At 42.6% G+C, this 15250-nt stretch overlaps 1 protein-coding gene across 1 annotated transcript in view; it reads left to right on the top strand.

Moving 5' to 3' along the window:
* SYN2 (synapsin II) overlaps positions 1-11464 on the top strand; it is a 306075-nt gene extending 294611 nt beyond the window's left edge. Inside the window, exons 11-13 of the mRNA XM_019537021.1 lie at positions 1733-1793; positions 5178-5421; positions 10558-11464. Coding sequence (XP_019392566.1) covers positions 1733-1793; positions 5178-5421; positions 10558-10693 — 441 coding nt within the window. The 3' untranslated portion in view covers positions 10694-11464. The remainder of the gene's footprint in view (positions 1-1732; positions 1794-5177; positions 5422-10557) is intronic.
* The last annotated feature ends 3786 nt before the right edge of the window (positions 11465-15250 follow it).

The raw sequence follows: 15250 nt of genomic DNA, 5'->3' as shown, positions 1-15250 counted from the left end.
GTCAGACCTGGCTGACTGCTCTTCCCAGCGGATGTCTGGAAACTTCAGGTCACCCATGATGACCATGTCCTTTAACCTATCCATGAGCTGACTTAAGAATTCCTGGTCTAGCTCTTCCCCTTGGTTGGGTAGTAGACCCCTACCGTTAAGTCTCTTTCCCCTTGACTGCCTTGTATTCTAACCCAGAGCACTTCAGTGTGCCCCTCCTCTCTGTGCTGTGTTGGACCTGTCACATTGTCTTTTATTTATGCAGGTAAAGTAGACATAAAACAATTTCACACAGCTGCTTAGGCTGTTGCATTGCAACACACAAAAATTACAATTCTAGATTCCTGCATAGGAACTTTAATCATTAGACATAAGATTTATTTCTTCAGTGTTAAGATGAAGCACGAATCTGTCTAAAAACAGTGAGTTTTGCAAGAACCCACCCCCCAAACCCCCTCCCCCCCACATATTAATTCATTTTATATTCACCATTTAATAGATTCTGGGTTTTCTCCTTCTTGACAAATGGAAATTCAATTTCTGGATTTTTTATTAAAAAAACATGAGCTACTTTGTCCAATAATTTAATATATTACACTTAAAAAATAATAATGATGAGCCTAAGACAAAGCTGAAGTCTGGGTCTTAATGCTGCCAGAAAGTTTTGGTTCAAGCCTATTGCTTCTTCCAAAGAAGTATATATTGAAAATAATCTATTTTGGACAGTTAAGTAGGACATGTTTCTAATAGCACATCACACAGGGTAGCATGAAGTAATTTAAATGATTTTCATTCTTATCTGTGGTTTTGCTTCCTCCTTTAATTTTGCTCAGCAAAACAGCTAAGCCAGAGTAATTCATTTCCTTTTCCATGTTCAGCCTGAGAATCAAAGTGAAACTAGCACCCACACAGATTCTGCTTTGCTGTGTTTCCAATTGTCCCTGAGCTGCAAGCAGAAACTCAAATGTTTTATTTTATACATTGAAAAGGGGACAGTCAGTGACACAGAAATGTTGTTCAAGATAACAGAAGTCAGAAGAGAAAGACCTGAAAGGAACTGTAGAACTATAGAAAAGTAGGTCCAGAAGGACCCTCAGGAGGACACCTAGTCCAACCCCCTGTTCAAGGCAGGATCACCCCTATCCAACCCATCCTGTATGTGTCTTAGATATTCCTAAAACTACACAAGCAACCTTGTCACACGAGTACAAAGAAGTTTGCCTTGAAAACACCAAGAAACCGTAAACCTGCCACAGGTAAAGCAGGGCAACAAGGGCCCTGCTAACGCCGTGTCACAGCAAATGTGGTTAAAATATACTCGAGAGATCCAAGGAAGAAGCTCAGCACCCCCAGTTACAAAAGAAAGCAACGCCCTTCCCTTCCCCCCTCCACTCCTCAATCCATGCCACTGGCTTCCTGCACAGAATCACAGAGAAAGCAGCAGAAGTGAGATACTGGAGAGCCCTCATCCTTTAGAAGTAAAGAGACCCTGCCCATATTAGATAGATCATAATGGCTGCAGGCTGAAAAGGAAAACCATTTTTTGAAAATGTCTCAGAGCTCTTGTATGCCATGGTACACACACTGTAGCAAGTAGTTTCTACACTAGACTGTTACATGTTACCTAAATAAACTTCTAAAGGTGTGTGGTAAGCTGCAAACAAATGGAAACACAAGCAGAGTTGTTATTGTAACCATGCCACTCTAATTTTCACTCTCTTCTGTTTTTGCATTTATCTTCCAGAGTGGACCACTTAAGGAGCCAGAGCCAAACAAACTCCCACCTCAGCGACCACCACCTCAAGGTTGTTTACAGTACATTCTCGACTGTAATGGCGTTGCAGTAGGACCAAAACAAGTCCAGGCTACTTAGATAATTGAAAATAAAAGCAGGGGTTAAAGCCAAAAAAAAAAAAAACAACCTTAAAAGCAAACATACCAGTTTTTGTGCAGTTTTTGCATTGTTTCAGTGCTGACCTGGACTGTGTTTTTTTCTATGCAGTGTCAACTATACTGTCTGGTTGTTTACCTGTTCATGTCTGTGCTTGTAATGCTTACCTACGTTTCTCTGTATAACTTGTGATTTCAGGGCTGTTGTCAACAGTGTAAAAAAAATTGTGCCTCTACAGAGTCCAGTGAGACTGTATATTATGGATGGTTAGACAGTATTTTTTAAGTATTATATATTGTGAGGTAAAACACAAATAAGATTCAGATTTAAATACTTTTGCTTAACTCCGTGAGTATGCGTGTGCGATATTCGTAATTTTTATTTGTGTGTGTGTGTGTGTGTGTGTGTGTGTGTGTGTGTATGCATGACTAGCATAGACAGCTGATTCAGATATTTTAAAAGATCTAATTTAGTATTTGTTGAATGAGGCGCTTTTTTTTTATAATTTTATAAAGTTTGTTAATATTTGAGTTTTACTTATAGATAAGAGTAGTAGAACTCTAGTGTTTCTGTGACTCCATAAGATACAAGACGGTTTTCCCAGAAACATTTAAATAACCTATATTTTACATACTGGTATTCATATTTTTAGTAATTCTGCATTAAATTATTACCTAGAAAGCTATGTAAATGGGCCATTTATGTGCAATATCTTCAGAAACAGCATATTTAATGTTTCTTTACTGCCACTCTGAATTAGCCATGTACAATTTCTATAAAAACAAAGGCAAATGTTTCCCCCCAAATTTTTACCTACCAAAAAAGTTAAACCTATCTCAAAGTGTTATAGGAAGCGTTTTAAAAAGTTTAAGCCCCTTGTAAAATCTTGTTTTCTAAATATCAAGGCCTCCGCTGCTGTAGGCTATGTCGGTTCAACTAGCTTAAGGATCTGGCTCATTAATAAGACAAAAACATACAAGTGATTTACTTTATCATCGCAGCACTAGTATTCTAGCCCCAAAATGTCAGGCTATGCATTAAAATATTCTATTCCAGGATGAATCACATGATAGGGCTTATAAAATCTTGACTCATAACTCAACATGCAAAAAAAGACCCAACATGTCTGACTACTCCCAGACTTTCAATAGCCATAACTGCTTTTGACTCTCACTTATTCAATTCACTTCTTGATATCACATGCAATATTCAGGCAGGCGGTTAAACTGTTATGAGAATTCTAGCCTAGGAACACAAGCTGCACTAATCTAACATACTGTAAAACTTAGTTGTAAACCAACCTTTATTTTGTCATTTAGAATCTATACAAAGGCAAATAGTTGTTACTACCATAATACAAACAATATTGTTTTCCTTTAAAACAAAATTATGTTCTACTTTTATTTTCCCTACAAACACTAGGGGAAAAAAACAATGAAATTCAGCATTGTGCACTTTTTTATTGTAAAAGCAGGCTGGTGGGTGACAATTTCAATATGCATTTTTAGCTATATAAATGTTAGTGGCAAGTGCTATGGTTTACTGCCTCTCAGTAAATTACGTGAAAATTTTGCTTTAGTAATCAATGTTTTTCTGGATCTGTAATATCTCTGATGATGTCGTTGGCTATTTACATTGTGTGTGGAGAAAGAGACCACTCCAGATCAGATTCACAAATACTTACCTCCAAGATATCATATAGTTGTGAATCAAGTATACTGCCCTTGGGTGACAAAATGAATCTGGTGAATGCTTTTTATTTAAAGCAGTTAGTGTTTTTTTGCATGTAGTAGTGTGAGTATTCACAAGTGCTTTTCATGTGACGTTTGTGAGCTGTGTGTGCAAATAAGAGATTTGCATTTGAGATAGGATTCCAGCTTGTTGATTGTAAAGGACTTAAAAGGGCATACAACATTACTAAATATCACAGACAAGAAGCAAGCCAAAATGTCTCTCTGCATGTAAGCATGCTTAGGTGCAATATTGTGGATAACAGGGAACAGATGTTTTACAGTGTAGGATTAATGTTTGGTTTTGCTTTTGGTTCTTTTGGTAAAAGTTTCTTTCATGATTGTTGCTTTTTTGTACAATCCAGATGCAAGAAAGTGAGTAAATGCTGGAAGTGTGACAGCAGTATCTCTTATGTGATATATCTTGTACAGCTTAATGTGCAATAAAAGAAAGTTACATCTGTCTTCAGTGTAAATTTTCTGGCCTTATAAGCCTCTATATACAAGTGGGGGGAAAACTTTTTTTTCAGTACTGAGTAAAGGGAGGCTAATAAGCGAATTAATATTGTTAAAGTGTTGCAAGAAAGTGTTACCACCTTTGAGCATTTCTTACAAACATCATTAAAGTTAATAAATGATGAAGTTCCACTCCCCAACACAATAGGTCTTTACCTTTAGATGGCAGAACTCATTGCTATAATTAGCAGCATAGGTGCTGGCTCCAGCCTTCCCTAACCCCACCCGGGGCAATTTGCCCTGCACCAGCTCCACATACAGGCATGTGCGCAGCAACAAAAAGCAGCAGCACAAATTTGTGCCACTACTGTTTTTGCTGTGGCAACCACATGCCACTACATGTGGAGAAGCACCCACTGAGGACATTTTCTGTCAGGAAGCATCTCCACAGAAGCATGCTGATCAGTTCAGTCATGGATTTCACAACTTAGGTTTCTGCTGCATGTACTGTTCTCAATTTTTTTCCAATGCTATTTTATATGTCCGAATATCTTGTAGACTGTGGAAAATCATTAACTCATTCTCTTGGGTAATTAAGCATTAGTAGTGAATATCATATGTTTTGTGTTCTTAACTGGTCAAATAAGCTACCAAATTATTTTAAAGTCTCCCAACTACTGTCGTTATAAAGAACTAGTGTCATTTTAAAGTAGTTTTACTGCTACACAAGTTAAGATAAAAGGAAAGTGAATAAAGGTGGAGATCATTTAAAAGTCTGGATAAACAGTATTGCAGTAACAACATAAAAAGCAGTAGATGCTTCAGTTGAGGTAATATAATGTTGGCTTGGCCTTCTGTTTGTAAATCTCTCACCAAAGATATCCCAGTGGAGATACATGTGGAATAACTTTGGCCCCTCATATTTCATAGTTATTTTAAGAAGAATTGAGAAGAGCCATAAGTAAGCTATTAATGTACTGATTGTATTTAATAGTATCGACTAAACTAAGTTGGTAGTTCATATTAACAAAACATTGCCTCAACACTTGACAGATTATTACTGAGCTCTTTGAAACTGTCACATTATGAAGTTTTTCTTGTACTGAACCTAGGGGGCCCAGTGCAACCCCAAGGAATGCAATCACAAAGCCAGGAGCCATTGCAACCACAGCGCATGTTCCCCTCGGGGCAGTCAGCAAAGCCCTCAACTTCCCAGCCACAGCGTCCACCTGGACCTACAACTCAACAACCCCGTGCCAAGGCTCCAGGTCCTTCCAGTGCCGGATTATCAATGGAAAAGGAACCAGAGCCACAGCCTGCTCCACAGCAGAAGCCTCAGTCTCATCCACAACTTAAGTAAGATGTTTGTTATTTCTTTTCCCCTCCTCATTGTGGAATTTGACTGTGTCTCCATTACAGTGGCTTGAGTACTAACTTCATATGTAACAGAAAGGTGCACAAGTGTATAGAAGGTATAACCCCCCCACACACGCAAACAACACAATTCTGTACTTGTCCCTATTCAGAGAACGTGCTAGGTGCTGTAAAAGCAAAATTTCCTATAATAGTTGCAAATTTTCTGCCCAAACCATGTTTACTTTGAAAATGCATCATCCCTTTCATTTCTTTTTTTCCTCCTTAAATGTCATTGACTCATGATCTGGGTGCGCTGACAGGCTGTACAGAAAAGAGGGAAGTCTTATCTGTTTAAACTTTTAACCTTGAAGTCACTCACACAACGGATTCCAGTTTCAAAAGACCTAACTGAAAAATAATCTAAGCAAATGCACTCAGTAATACTTAGGATGGGTTTCTGTGGAATGCTGCTTTTCAGTGACACATTGATGCTTGAATGAACAGTACCAGTAATTCATGCACACCATCTCTATTGTATACAGTAGTGGAAGTGGAAATGCTTGTTCAACTAAATGTATACAACAGAAAAGAACCCTTGGGTTCCAGGCCATGGCAACATGTAGGGGGTGAACAGGGGTGCACATGCACCCCCGAGAGCACTGGTGCACCCCCTGTCAGGCTGTGATCCCTGCTTAGGCAATGGGCAGGGGGGGCAGGGGAGAGTGCCAATATCACCTCTCTAAGCACTGACTAGGGAGTGTGAGCACCAAATGAAGCAACTGCAGCACTCCCGGAAGTGGCCGCTTCCAGGGGAGTGCGATCAGCCAGAGGGGACTCCCACCCCAGTCGGTGTGATCGGCCATGGAGGGACCCCTCCCCACCACCAGTCACTGACTGGACGCTGACTAGGTGGGATCAGTTGCACATGGTTCCAGGCTTCAGCACTGGAGACTTCTCCAATGTAGCACTGTACACTAGGGCTGTGAGAAGCTTCAGGTGGTGATTCCATTTGGAGGAGATTTGGCCCAATTCAGTGACCAAATTCCTGAATCTGAATTAAATCAGGGGACCAATGTAAAGGTCCGAATCAATTCAAAGTTCTCCAAATCTTACAGTGTAACTATTATGCCTGCATCATTCTTTATGTGTAGCAAAACTGCTCCAACTTTGACTCTGCTTCATCCAGTGATTTTGTTATCTAACCTGCATCACTAGAGGATAAGACAGACCTAGCAGTTAAATCATAATAGGTGATGTGCACTCCTGAACAGTAGCTCCCCCCACCCCCTTTAAAATGTATGCCCTATGTTCAAAAAACAAAGAAACAAAATAGATTTTAAATCCACATGAGTTACCAATTCTTTTTTTTCCCCTACTAAACTATTAAAGCTAAAATGTGAACCAATTGCCCCCTGTACACCTACAGACAGACTATGATGGGGATCTGATTAGTGCCATTCAAAGAATGAGGCTCAAATGGACACTCATGTCCAGAAGGGGTCAAATGTGGCTGCAATCTGGACTACTGGATTTCACATTCCTGTTGTCCTCCCTCTAAGATAAATTAATCCATTCTTTACATACACACTTGTTAATGGAAGATGCTTTCTTTAGCCATGACAGATGATTAAAAAAACAGTCTGAAACTTTAATGAGGTGCTGCTAATGACATTTTTAAAAATAGTTATTTTATACACTAACAAAGTGCCTGTCAAGAATGATGGGCGGCCAGCAGGGACAGCGCGCCACCACCCACCGCCTCACACTGCTGCCACTCCATGTCTGGCCATGCACAATGGCCCCCACCCCACACTCTGTGTTGAGCCCCGTGTGCCCCCCAACACCTCACACACACACAGCCACACACAGCTACCCACAAAGCGACACGCCACACACCCACCCAGCCACACACAACACACGCACACACACACACAGCCACATACCAGCCAACCACCCAGCCACACACCAAACCAAACCACATGCCACACACACCACCCACCCAGCCACATGCTGCCCACATGTCACACACCCAAACAAGCAGCCACATCCACCCACCGGGCCACATGCCACACATACACATACACATAGTCATGCATTACACACACACATGGAGCCACACACCACACACCCCAGCCACATGCCATGCACACACCCAGCCACACACCACACACCCAGCCACCCACCCACCTGCCACACAGACCCACATGCCACACCCACCGAGTAGCACACACCTACCCACCCAGCCACATGCCACCCACAAGCTACACACACAGCCCCACTCAGCCATGCATGACCACACCCACCCAGCCACATGCCATGCACACACCCAGCCACACACCACTCAGCCACATGCCACCCACATGCCACACACCCACACACACCCAGCCACACACACCCACCCACTCACATACCACACACACATCCACTCAGCCATGTGCGACACACACCTACCCAGCCACACACCACCCACCCAGCCACATGCCACACACACACACACCCCTAACCATATGCCACCCTCCCACCCAGCCACATGCCACCCCCCCCACACACACACGCACACCATACACACCCACCAACCTGCTGCATGCCACACACACCCAGCTATAGTCACACACCACCCCCACACCACACAAATGTGCTTTGCTGCCCAGCCTGGCCTGCCCCACGACCACGTCACTGTCAAAGCAGGGGCAGCGAGGAGGGGAGCAGAGCGGAAGCTGTAGTTGCAGCTGCCCCTGCCCCATGCACAGACTGGGGGGCCACGTGCCCCCCTGGGCTCCCCAGCACTGCCTCTGGAACAGCGACCAGGCTCCGAGTGCCCCATGGCCCAACCCGGCCAGGGCCAAATTCACCGTAACTGGGGCCTCAGCCAGGCTGGGTTGTGGGGCCATCAGAGCCTGGTGGCTTCTGCAGGGCCAGGACATCAGGGAGTACAGGGGGCAGCATGGGTCCCCCTCCCCTGGCTCCCCCGTGGTGCACACAGTGGCGGGAGCCACCTGCCTCTGGCCCTGGAGGAGCCACTGGGCTCCCATGGCACCACAGCCTGGCCCATCCTGAGCACAGGCCCTCACTCCTCCTGCCAGGATCAGCCTGGCAAAGCCTCAGCCCCAGTCCCCACCAGCCCTTCTGGCAGCGGCAGCAGGCCACCACGATATGCCTCCCCTTCCCGTCCCCGGCACGTTGTGCGGCACCCTGCCCCCACCCACCCAGCACACCCCACGGCCACAGCTGGCAGTTGTGCCCCATAGGGGTGGGGGACGCTGCCACAGGGTGTTGCGCAGGGAGCAGGTGTGGAGGGTGCACACTGCCCTGCAACCACCTGCTGCAGCCGGCAGCTGTTGCTCACACACCACATGCCCACTCCTTGGGGCACCCTGCAACCTCACACCATGCCGCACTGCAGCCACACTCCCCACATGGTGGAGCACACCCTGGTCCCCTCCACTTCCACCTCCACCCCCACCTTGCCTGTGTGTCTATCTGTCAATAAGGTGGTGCATGCACAGTTGGCCCAGAGTGTTAGGGACAGACAGACACACAACTGGAAGTGTTACGACTTTTATTATATTTGAATGATACCCTCCCCACCACCATTTATTTGTATCTCTGTTCCCAGTTTAACATTAACTAGACTCATTTTTCCTTCCATTTTTCCCTAGTCCAATAAAAACTTTTTGAGAGGTCAGTGTTCATTGGCAAGCATTTCAGACCCCAGGTCTAGTTTGGCATTCCTGCTGGGGTTAAAAACAGCTTTTGCAGTTTTCACCAAGAGGCAAATTTATTCCACTGCATATTTTAGTGTCCAAGTAAAATCTCCTGCCTTTCGGCTTAACTGCACTGTGTGTATTTGCATCTGCATCTCTTGTATTCACCCACATGCTGTTGCCTAACATGTGCATACAGGTTATTAAACTATGAATAAATATTTAATTAGGCTGCTTATTTTGTGTTACTAATCAAGTGCTGCTTCCCTCCCTCCGTTAACCGGTGCAAACTCAACTGTTTATTGGCCTTTTCTCATTAACCCAGCTATAATTTATGAAATGCATGAAATGCCTGTAGCACTACTTTGTTGTATGCTAGTAGTTTGGAAGCAGAGGAGTTGCAAATCATACTTTCATACTTGGAGAGTATGAGACAACATGAATGAGGAAACTGTGTTGTTGTTTTAATACAGTAAAATCTCACAGCAATCTTCTGTTGAATTGTTTAATATGTGATAAGATAAAGAGAACTTGACTGACTGAATACCCAGAAAGCCAGTTATCCTTACTAATTAAAATATGGACAATTGCTTGCATACATACTAAAAAATTCAGCAGTATGTCCATTTCAGTTATTTTTTCTTTTATCTCAACCTAGCTTTCTAACATTATCTTAAGACTTATGGCTTAGACACAGTTTTAACTTTTAGTCATTACGCTTCTTTATGCTAGGACATATTCTATTCACAGAGACATATTTATACCCGGGTTACATGACAACACTACAGACAACTTGGCATAATTAGGCTACTTGCTTACAGTAAATGCAACAATGCTGATAATTATTCTTTAAAAATCATCAAAGACATTTAAAAAAATTTAAAAATCAAAAAAGCAGAGTTAAGGGTTAAACACCTAATGTCATCACCAGATACTACAACTTTAGGACTCAAGTTTTCAGATTGACTGACATGCCTCCTTTCATCCTTGTGGCAACAAGAGATTGCCTCCTAAGAAACAAAACTCTACCCCTTTAAGTAATCATCCTGGATTTGGGCTTCCTATGCTCTGAATTTGATTTGATAAGCCAAATTCTCCATTAGTCGTTTTAATCAATAGGAACAATTGAGCCCTAGTATTCTTGAACAGCAAAGAGCTTAGCTTGGTTATTACACAACTTATCCTATAAAATATGCATGGGAGCCTGCTTCTCAAACTAAAAGACAAAGGAAATGTACTGTTTTCTAGCAGCTCTATATGCTATTGACTAATATTTTCTCCTCTTGTTCACTTTTGTTTAAATTTGTAAAACTGTTTTCATCCCATGCAGGTTTCCCTTTTTGTATAGTTTCCATGCATATACAACATGATTGTATGGAAGCTGGTTGACAGTGGGACTGTACTAACCACATTGCATGTTTTTATCTTGCAGCAAGTCACAGTCTTTGACAAATGCCTTCAGTTTCACAGAATCATCCTTCTTTCGATCATCTGTGAATGAGGATGAAGCAAAAGCTGAAACTATCCGAAACTTGAGGAAATCCTTTGCTAGCCTTTTTTCTGATTAGCCAGTTGTGCATCAGTTTCATCCAGGTGCATATAGTCTAGAATTCAGTGAATATTAGTGTTTTTCCCCCTGTGAGCCAGCTTCATTTCAACTGTTTCAAGTGTGTTATTAAGCAATATGTTAAACTTCTGAAAAAAGGACTATGATGAGATGAAATTCAGGTACACTGTATAAAATCTATATAAATGATAGAAAGTTATATTATTACAGAACGCTTAATTTTAAGGTCCTTGTCAATTGTAATATTGTGGCCTTATTGTGACTGCACTATATATCACGCTATTGGACTTTCCTTTATAGAACTGTAGTAACAAAGCACTGTGTCAAGGAGTTCCCCCTGCTTTACTCATCTCCAGTGCACTGCAATGCATGTTTATTTTGTGTGTAAATGCTTTATACTGCCAGGGTATAGTTCTAACCTAACTTGTTCTTGCCTCACATCCTTGAGAGGCAGTTCATACTGGTACTTCCTGTTTTGCCACTTTAATATTGTGAGAGACTAAAACAGTTTTCTCCTTTTTTGACAATCCTTCCATCTCCAGTGACTATAGACTTCTGCTTGTGTTGCTGAGAGTTGTCCCTACGCTAAAAGTATGTCATAAACAGAGTATGTGTATGTACTATTGTATCCTCACATATGTCTACTGAGCATTTATTTCCAACTTGTAACAAGTGATCTGAGTTGTAAAGTAACATGCATGATCTATACTATTAACCCTATTTTTGTGTACATCTTCTAATAAATGCAAAGCATCATGCTTGATAAAAAGCAGTCTTCTGCAAAGAGTGTTTCACCAAGCAGATGTACTTAGTATTTTGTACAGACTTTGTCTCCAAATCAGTGGTGTACTTTGATAAATATTTAGGCACTGAAGTCACTGCCAACAAGAAATTAGAGTACCAAAATAATAACTGCATACATCAAACAAGAGGAAGATAGTATAGTAAAATTACCATTCACTGGAATTGATCTTAGGCTTTCTCTAATATTATGTATATTGAAATGCTGCCCTGATTGGCTGCAACAGAAAAGTTCTCAGGGATGGGGTAACTGCAGCATTTTAAGGTTGTTGGTTCTAATCCTTTAATCCTCAAAGGGAATTTACAAAACACCTTTTGTAGATAAGCCTATGAGCTTAACTTCAAAAATCTACTGGATACAAAAAATCATGGATTAAATATAGGCATTGGATTTATGGCACATTATAAACTGCCTGCCATCTGATAACCTCAGGTAACCGGTCTGCATTTTATCAGCTACATTTTTTTGTCAGCAGTTCAACATCTCCCCTTCCCTCCCACCTGTCTCACACATATTGTCTTCCACCCCTCCCTCTGATCCTCACTGCCACACGTTTGTATTTTCATAAATCTGCATTTTGGCCTCTGTTCTACCCAGGAGAGAACACAATTCACCAGCAGACTCTCCATAAGCATTTGTACACATGCATGTGCTGCAGCACCAGCTGCTTTTAAAAGCATCCAGTGCTGCATCTTATGCATTTGTATAAATGGTAAAATGCACATCAGTGCTGAGAAAATGGTGGTGTTGCCGCCCATTTTCTGCACACTGACATGCATTTTGTCATTTATGCAAATACATGCAACACAGCACCGGGCAAGTCAGCTGGTGTGCTCTGCAGACTTGATTAATCAAGTCTGCTCTGATGTGCTAGATTTCTGGCACATCGGAGCAGACAGAGGTACGTGTATTAATGCCCTATAAGCCTGAAGACGGGTGTTTGTGTCTGAAAGCTTGCAAAGAACAATTTGTCCAACTATTTACTTCACCTAATAAAAGGTATTACATCTACCCAAAAAACCTTGTCTACAGAATTTAAAACATTCACCAAAGTAAAAGTCTGTGTGAAGCAGAATCAAGCATGGCTAGAATTCTTGAGGCCAAGTTAATACCATGCTGCTTCTGTCTCATACACTTTTCATAGAGTGTGGTTCCTGTCAAGGGATCGCTGCATTTCCTTTCCCATATTTGCCACATTGATTCTTGTGAGGAGAAATAAGCAGCTGCTTGTTTTCTACGTTCCCACAGAGGAACTTGCTTTCAGATCCTCAAATCTTTTTTTCTTTATGTTTGTATCAAGTTATGTTTTAATTCTACAGACTGAACAAGTGTGCAACAAGATGCAGGCTGATTTAGATGCACTAAATTAAAAATACACCCAAGTCCTGTGTAATTATTAAAAAAAAATTGGCCCTCTATGGAAATATTTAGGGAACTGACGTTGCAATTTTACAAGACTAAAAGGTTACAATAGGCGATGTGCTCTTTGTGATCTGAAAATGAAGCACAGGGAAAGAAGGGGCCATTGGCATGTCAAGCTTAAACAGCTATAGTCTTTAGCAAAGGCGTTTCAGTTACCAAACTGACACTGAATGGGGGAGGGGAATGTAAGTGGGTGTTCATTTAATTCTTTCCCTTAAATCTTCCTCTCATGGAGAACTTGCCCTCAGTATCCTGAGCTAGACTCTACTGAGGTAGATCTATTCTATCCCTCATTTAAATGATGCAGGGGTAAGAATTCACATTAGATCTGCCATCGCTTCTGTTCTAAACATTGATTGATTGACATCCTTTTGTTTGCAAGAGATGGTGGATTTGTTCTAGACAAAACCCCAGTAAAAAGTGTTAAGAAGACAGACACCACATGCACATATTTGTATCATCTACCTACATCCCCCAGATGACAGAAACTTAACAGAAATGTAACAGGTGTAGCTGTTCCTACCCTATACAGCTGTGGGATCATTGTCTTCTGCAACTCAAGTAGAAGATGGGGAAAATGTCTGCCAAACTAGAGAAAGAAAGAGGGAAAAACCTGTAACATACATACAGACCTAAACCCCAAGTACTGAAAAGCTATTCATAATTATTTTTGTACATGTATCCAGTTAAAGACAGTCCCTACACTGAAATGCTAACAAGATAAACAGCAGCAAAGGAAGTATTGATCCCATTTCTACACATAGTGAAAATATTGTCATGTTTTCATTACATTAAGACATGTATACTACAGAGAGGACAGAAAAATAATCATTATGGTAGGTGTATGGGGGCAGTTGTCACATACAACAAATATGTAGCTATTATGAAGCTAAGATACAAAGCTTTTATATTTGTCCTAAAACAGCACTTTTTTAGGGTTTGGGGTTGGTAGTTAAAAACAGAATTCATAAAATGTTAGTACTGTGCATTGCTGTATTAAAATCCTTTGTAATATACAATTGATTTACATGAAAAACTGAAATCTTCTGTAAGACTTAGCGGTTTATGTTTATTCCTTAATCTAAAATGTCAGTTTAAGAAGTATAGATAAAGGGTGCACAGTCGCATGCACAGACAGTGGCAATGCAGTTCAGGTTTTTTCAGCAACCTAAAGGGCTCAGGAGATCAGGAGGATGGCAATGAGATTCAGATTTCCTCACCTCCAACTGCAAATCAAAACTAAATTGGTAAATGTTAGCACCTAACAGCTATCTGTTTGTTAGTGCTTTGGGGGTTGACGATCTTAGTGCAAACAATTTCTGAAAAGCAGGTGTCCACATCACAAGCAGCATCACAAGTGTCTCCCTGTTTGGATTCTCATCTGAGGACTCAGCAGGTCGAGAAACTGAACTAGTCTGCAGAGAGGGTAGGCAGCAGGCCTGTGCAAAGCAGCTAGTATTCGCTTTGGATTTGGATTCAGCCAATTCAGGGGACAGTTATTCAATTCAGTGATTCAAATCACTGTCCGGATTCGATTTGGCTGAATCTGATTCCAAGATTCAGCTGCTGCTGAATCTCTGAATCAGCCAAGCCAGGCCCATCCCCTGCCTCTCTCCCAGCCCGACAATGGCTGGCCCAGCTCCGGGCACTTGTGAAAAAAAAAAGCCCCAAATCACTGGGTGCTGTTGCACAGAGGACAATCCCTGCTGCCCCCTACTACCCCATGCTGTGTAGGGGGCTCTACACGAGCCCCCCGAATCCCCCCCCTTGCTCCCCCATGGCTGCCCCACCCAGGCCAGCTCCAGCCCTTTAAGAAAAAAAACCCCAAGAAACCCCAGGACTCACCACTCCTGCTGACAGGGGGCGATCCCCGCTGCCCTCCGCTGCCCTGCACTCTATGGGGGGCTCTGCCCGAGCTCCTAAAGCTCCAAGGCCACTCACTGCAGGAGCGGTAAGTCCCAGGGATTTTCTCAGCCTTTTTTTTTCCTTAACAGGCCAGAGCTGACCTGGGCAGAACACCCATGGAGGGCTTGGGGGAGTGAGGGGGGGTTGGGGAGGCTCGTGCACAGCCCCCCATGCAGTGTGGGGCAGTGAAGGGCAGCAGTGATCACCCCTCCACACACATCCCGGTGAGCACTGGGGTGTTTCTTTAAAGTACTGAGGTGTCCCACCTGGGCCCTCTCCTTTAAGGAAAAAAAACAGAGAAAAGCCCCAGGACTCACTGCTTCTGGTGCGACCTTGGAGCTTTGGGGCTCGTGCACAGCCCCCCATGTGGTGCAGGGCAGTGGGGATTGCCCCCACCCCTGCCGTCAAGAATGGTGAGTATGGGGCTTT

This window comes from Crocodylus porosus, unplaced genomic scaffold (assembly GCF_001723895.1).
Source record: "Crocodylus porosus isolate Cpor-Errol unplaced genomic scaffold, CroPor_comp1, whole genome shotgun sequence".
Classification (NCBI taxonomy): domain Eukaryota; kingdom Metazoa; phylum Chordata; order Crocodylia; family Crocodylidae; genus Crocodylus; species Crocodylus porosus.
Note: the sequence above shows the minus strand (reverse complement) of the source record. Positions and strands in the feature narration are given on the sequence as shown.